At 44.2% G+C, this 6000-nt stretch overlaps 1 protein-coding gene across 3 annotated transcripts in view; it reads left to right on the top strand.

The window, feature by feature from the left end:
• The first annotated feature begins 932 nt into the window (after window positions 1-932).
• Window positions 933-6000, top strand: part of CRPPA (CDP-L-ribitol pyrophosphorylase A) — a 60378-nt gene continuing 55310 nt past the window's right edge. For all 3 annotated transcript variants that reach the window (XR_014161535.1, XM_081882249.1, XM_081882250.1), the window contains exon 1: window positions 933-4208. Coding sequence is in view for 2 of the 3 variants with exons in the window: in XM_081882249.1 (XP_081738375.1) it covers window positions 3841-4208 (368 nt within the window). In the remaining variant the exon portion in view is untranslated. The remainder of the gene's footprint in view (window positions 4209-6000) is intronic.

The following is a 6000-nucleotide window of genomic DNA, read 5'->3' as shown; positions in this document are numbered from 1 at the left end:
TGAGAGTCAGTTGAGAATGGTGGGTTCTGGAGGGGGTGGTTGGGCAACTAAATATTCAGTATAGGATCAGTAGTCTAGTCGTCATTCTTGTAATAAAGCCGCATATAAGATAAAGAGAAATACAGTCTCCTTTAGTGAGGGTGCAATACCTAGGATCTGGACCAAACATTGATATTTTTTGCTCTTTTCTAGTTTCATAGGTTTATGTTCAGGTTCTAATGATGTAACAGGGGTGGGGGCTCTTTAAATACTGGACCTAACCCCATCGGTTCAAAAACTGAGAGCACCGAGTAGGTTTCAGTGCATACTCCCTCCTCTCCCCAACATGTGCTTTGCACAAACATGTAACAGCAAGAGAAACCACAGATATTTATTGCTTAGACTCATTAGATATTTAGTGAACACAATAACCATACAATTCAGAGCATATTAACTTTTTCTAATTATTAATTACAGTGGTACCTCGGGTTAAATAATTCGTTCTGGAGGTCCGTTCTTAACCTGAAACTGTTCTTAACCTGAAGACCACTTTAGCTAATGGGGCCTCCAGTTGCCGCTGCGCCGCCAGAGCACGATTTCTGTTCTCATCCTGAAGCAAAGTTCTTAACCCGCGGTACTATTTCTGGGTTAGCGGAGTTTGTAACCTGAAGAGTATGTAACCTGAAGTACCACTGTACTTATTATTACACTTCTAGGAGACTGAAAACTGAACCTCCACTGCCTTGCAGCTATTCATGAGAAAAGCTTCAGGAGTAAACCCCAAGGACGTAAGGGTGGGGAATCTGTGGTCCTCCACATGCAGTTGGACTCCAATTCCCATCAACCCCATTATTTGGAGAGCTTTTTGTTTCTACAGTGGCCATAGTGGCTTGGATAACTTGTCTTTTGTATTGTATAGGTATACACTTGCATAGGTTTTTTTTTTTTCAGCCTGCTCATGCTCCCCCTGATAGCTTATGCTGTAGTTTTCTGAAGGGCAGAATTAGGTTGGAGGATGCCATTCCCATCTCCAGAACTGCATGGCCCACCCCTATATAGCTATAAAACGCTCAGGTTTGGGGTCAGCTGGCAGCCCTTCGGCGCTGTATAGCACAACAGGTAAGGCCCCAAAGTGAGAAGACATACAATGGCATTTTGTTTCAGGTCCCACTTTTAACCATAACTAAATCCTATTCTATTGCTTTTAGTGGAATTTAGTCATGGCTGATTTTTGCTAGATTCTGTCCAGGTCACTAAGTATTTCAGGTTGCAACCCTACAAGCACTTATCTAGGATGAAGCCTCAGTGAACTTAATGAGACTAACATCTGAATAGACATGCATAGGATTGTGTTGTCAAGTAAACAAATGCATGTCCAGCATGCTATCTCTTAAGGCAGGGATACTAATCTCCACAATGTGTTATATGTGTGCATAGAATGGCAGCTATTGTTGTGGGTTAAGAAATACCTTCTTTAGTAGCTCTTTTAAAAAAGAAAGGTCCAACTGATATATAGAAGTGTTTGCAGTCACCAATTGGTTGGATAAGCAACTTGGGAAAAGGAAGCATTTAACTTCCATCTCAGTACACAATGAGCACCTTTTAGCAGACAACCAGGAACTCTCTCAAAGCTATAATTTTGCCTTGGCCTTTCAAAAAAAAATCAACAGTAGCTTATATTGTTGGGCATACAGTGAATAAGCAATTGTACTGAAATATTTAAAGACAGCTGCCATTCATTGTAGGGCACAAGGACTATTTACATATGTCAAGAGCATTTTAATGGGAAACAAAGAGGTATAGTTAGCTCTATCCCACTTCCCTAAATGTCAGTCTGGAAGTGTCATTCAGATGAATAAAAGTCAGAAACAAGAGTTTACTTCAGGGGTGGGGAGCATCCAGAATTTGCAAGATTTACTCCCATCAGCCCCAGTCAGCCTGGCCAATAGTCAAAGATGTAGTCCAGTAAGGTAGTCCAGGCTTCCTAGCAATGGTTTACATTGACATCCGAACACTGTGATCTTTTGGCAGAATTAATGGTAACCCTATGTGCTCCAGTACCTACATAAGTAGCTCTGCCTCTTGGAGTGTTATCAGTTCTCCTGCTTCAGATGTTAGGCGCTAAATGGCTCCTTAAACCAAGGTTACAGTCGCCAAAACAGAATGCCTAGTTGCCATTTTTGGACCAGACGAAATTAATTCTGCTTGTGCAGAGAAAATATAATGGATAGAGTTCTACAGGATGTGTTGCTAGTGTCTGAAAATAGTCAAGATCCAAGGATCCCCAGGCATGCACCTCAGCATGGTAGAGACATCAGGAGCTATCCTGGCATCCAGGCATCTTCTCTTGGGTGCAAGTGGCCAGTAGCCAGGTACAAAATGCGCCTGGAGAATTTCTAATGCTGAACTTGGGTAAGCTTTTTATAAATGCCAATTTATTTATTATGTTTATTTCCCATATCTCATCCAAGGAGCTAAAGATTCTCCCCTGCTTCATTTTATTTTCACAAACCTTTGAGTTACTTTAGGCTGAAAAAACAGTAGGTTGTCCATTGTCACCCAGTAAACTTTATGGCTGGGTTGACATTTGAACTCAGCAATGTCTCCCTGTTGCTAGTCAAACACTCTACTAATGTCATTAGGGTCAACTAAAAATATCACAATACAGTGAACAAGCTTTTGAAGTTCCCAGAACCACCTTACTACCTAGTGGTGTTTTATTTACCTCTAATAATGGTATTATTCTATAATTCCTTTGGGCTTTCCCAGAATAAATTAACACAACCACTTGCTACAAGTTAACTCTGAATTAAGTTCCATTGATTTAATTTGGGTTTACTCTGCAGCATTTATCTTGGGGACTGGTGTCTGTGATCTAGTACCCAACCTTGTTGGTGCCACTTAGCAACAATTTGCACTGATCCCAAGACAGTATTATAAAGCTAAAACCATTAGAGATCTTGGCTACAGCTTGTAGTTAGTAAGAAGAGCTCACCTGTGATGGCCGTTTCCATCAACATGCTAACCCTGGAGTTGTCATGATCCATGGCATGGGCATAGTCAGGATTTTTTTTTGGGGGGGGCAGGCATTATTGGTCAGTTAGTTAAGTATTTTTATTTACTTGATGGGGGTCAGCTGCCTACTCAGCTACACCCATGGGCCATGGTGACTTCCGGAAGTTGTGGGACTCCAACTCCCCTCTTCCCGAATCACTGGTCATTCTGGCTGGAACTGAAGGGAGCTGGAGTCCAGCAATATCTGAAGGGCATCACATTCTCTACCCATGTGGACAGTGCATGTGAGGAGGCAGCACAAACGGCCAGGGAGCAGCAAAGTAGCTAGAGCACTCCTCGCACGCCATAGCTAGCCTTGTCCTGTCCTGCAACCCAGGCTACTGAATTGCAGAGTGACACAAAGTAAGTAACTGGTCTCTGTGCTGAAACATTACATATGCATCGAACTGTAGTAAAAAAACTAGGGCAACATCCTTAACGTAGACAGTCTACAAGATAACCAGGTCTAGCCACAGCGTCGCAGGCACTAAACTGAAGGCAGTGTGACGCCGACGGCAGCCACGTGGCTTCCGCTTTGAATCCCAGCCCCTTTTTTTAAAAAAAAATGGCAAGGCGCATGCGCAGAAAGAACGCAAGCGTCGCCCTCCCTCCCTCGTTTCTAAGAGGGGCAATTTAAAGGGCCAGCCAAACCCACTTAAAAACAAAGTAAATTTAATAAAAATTTTAAAAATGCCGGGGGCGGGAGAGGATCAACAAGTAAAAGGATGGTGGCTTGTTGAGAATATGTGAGGCAAGAGATCAATTCAACGGGGGCGAGCTATCCAGGCAGCCGGCATAGCGCGCCCGATGGTTTTTGCGACTCACAGCCAGGCTTGGGGGTCAAAAGTGAGGCGGGCGGCTGCGGCTGCTCGAGACAAGCCCCTTCTCCGTCCCTGGCGCGCGCGCAACAACCTTTTCTTCCGGGGTGGTGGGGAAGGGAGAAAAGGAGCCACAGTTCGGATTTCCACCATGGAGCTGCCGGTGACTGACCTCAGGGAGGGCAGTTGCGGCGGCAAGGGCTCGGAGGCGCCTCGGGAGCGACGCCCGCCGGTGTCTGTGGCGGCGGTGCTCCCCGCCGGAGGAAGCGGGGAGCGCCTGGGCGGCTGCACTCCGAAGCAGTTCTGCGCTCTGCTGGGGAGGCCGCTTGTTAGTTACACGGTGCGAGCCATGGAAAGGTAAATAGCCGCCGCCGCCGCCGCCGCCTCTTCCCTCACGCCAGCCTGACTTAGCGTGGCCAACGGCTTTTTCCCTTCACCCACGCATGCGCACACGCTCTCCAGGGCTGACAGGAATGGCGCGCTTACTTCAGCCCCCCCCCGCCTTCTGAGAGAAATAATAACTGTCAATGTGTAAAATACAAAGCAAGCAGTGTGGGTGTATGAGGGAACCCCCCCCCCAAATATCGCATTGGGCAACGTTGGGGTCGGTCACAATAAGGTTTTTTGCCAAAAATGCGGGTCATAGTCATGGCAACAGCACTTCAGGCATCTGAGATTTTGAACAAGACGCAGCTCTGCCTGGAAGCTTACAATTTTACCTCCTTAGAAACATTTTAAAAGGAAGGGGAGTCAGAAAATCAAATTCAGCTCTGTATTATGTGCACACGTGAAAAGACCTATTGATTTCACGAGAATTCCCTTTCAGAGTCGTGCTTACGTACCTGCTGAATACAGGGGTGTTTATTCTGATTAAACACGAGGAGTTTTGCAGCCTTGATTCCACGGCTTTATTGCTAAGATGAGGGAGATGTTCAAAGGCAAGAAGTTGGCTCACAAGCCCCACCTGCTTGGATCCCTTGTCCTATGGAGCCTCAGCTAGTAAAAAGTATTTGCAGTTCTGAGTCCTCATGATCACTAATGTTAGCTTAAGCATGTGTTGTACTTATTTATCTTTTACACTTACACCCCACCTTTTTTCTAAGGAGTACATGTTGACTTGGAGGTCCCACTAACTTCAGGGAAGCTCTTACTGTGTTTTGAACTGCAGCTCTGGAATTTGATCCTATGCAGCTGGGTACACCTAAGCTGCTTGAAATGAGTAGGCTTTTTCAAAGTATTCACAGGTTTGGTCTGTAAATGATCTTGAGTATGTAGCTGTCTATATCCCAGGTCATTTCATATTCCAGGTAATTCCAAATCCTAAAGTTGTAGGTTTGATGGGAAGAAAAGAAAAATCATTGCAAGTGATGTGGTATTTTTTTTAATTAAAAAAATTGAATTGGAATTAGGGTAATTTACACTGGAAATTTTTATGATGTCCTAGGGAGTAATCTAATTTAGCATAACTGTTTAGTAAATGAAGCTAGTGGCATTGCCTAATATTTACTTGTAGTTGTAGTTGACATCTATTTACTGTTACTAATGAAATTATGAAATGGAAAAAATTATGTGGGGAAAATATGGCACTGAAACCCCTACATCAGTAATTGTAAGCATGTAAATAATGTGATGAACGGGGCCATAACTCTTTGGTAGATCACATATTTTGCATTCACTGGGTCACAAGTCCTTCTCCCTGTCAAGTCCTGGTATGGCTGGAAAAAGAGGCCTGCCTGAAAAGTTAGAGAGACACTGTCAGAGCCCACAAAGAATAGACTCCATGCTGTTGTACTCTTTAACTCCACAGTTAATATTTTGGAATAGCTACCGTCCCCATCCTGTATTTCCCAGCTATTCATGGCAGGCCTTTATTGCTCCAGCTCCTCCAACTGTCATTTTTCCGAACTGTCAGAAATGCTGATGTCAAAGCCTATACCCAGTTGGTGCAAACAGGGAGCCATACAGTCATGGGGCAGTACTTTAGTCTGGACTGCTTTCAATTATGGATACCATAAAATTTGGACTGCCATGGGTGAATATATAAAATAGGAAGGTATCACTTGGATACATTATTGTGATTGGCATTAAATCTATTCCATGGCCCTGATTACTTACAAGCATCTCCCCACTTACCTGTGTTCTGCTTGCA

This window comes from Podarcis erhardii, assembly GCF_964252035.2.
Source record: "Podarcis erhardii genome assembly, chromosome: 12".
Taxonomy (NCBI): Eukaryota; Metazoa; Chordata; class Lepidosauria; order Squamata; family Lacertidae; genus Podarcis; species Podarcis erhardii.
This window is presented reverse-complemented; position numbering and strand designations above follow the sequence as displayed.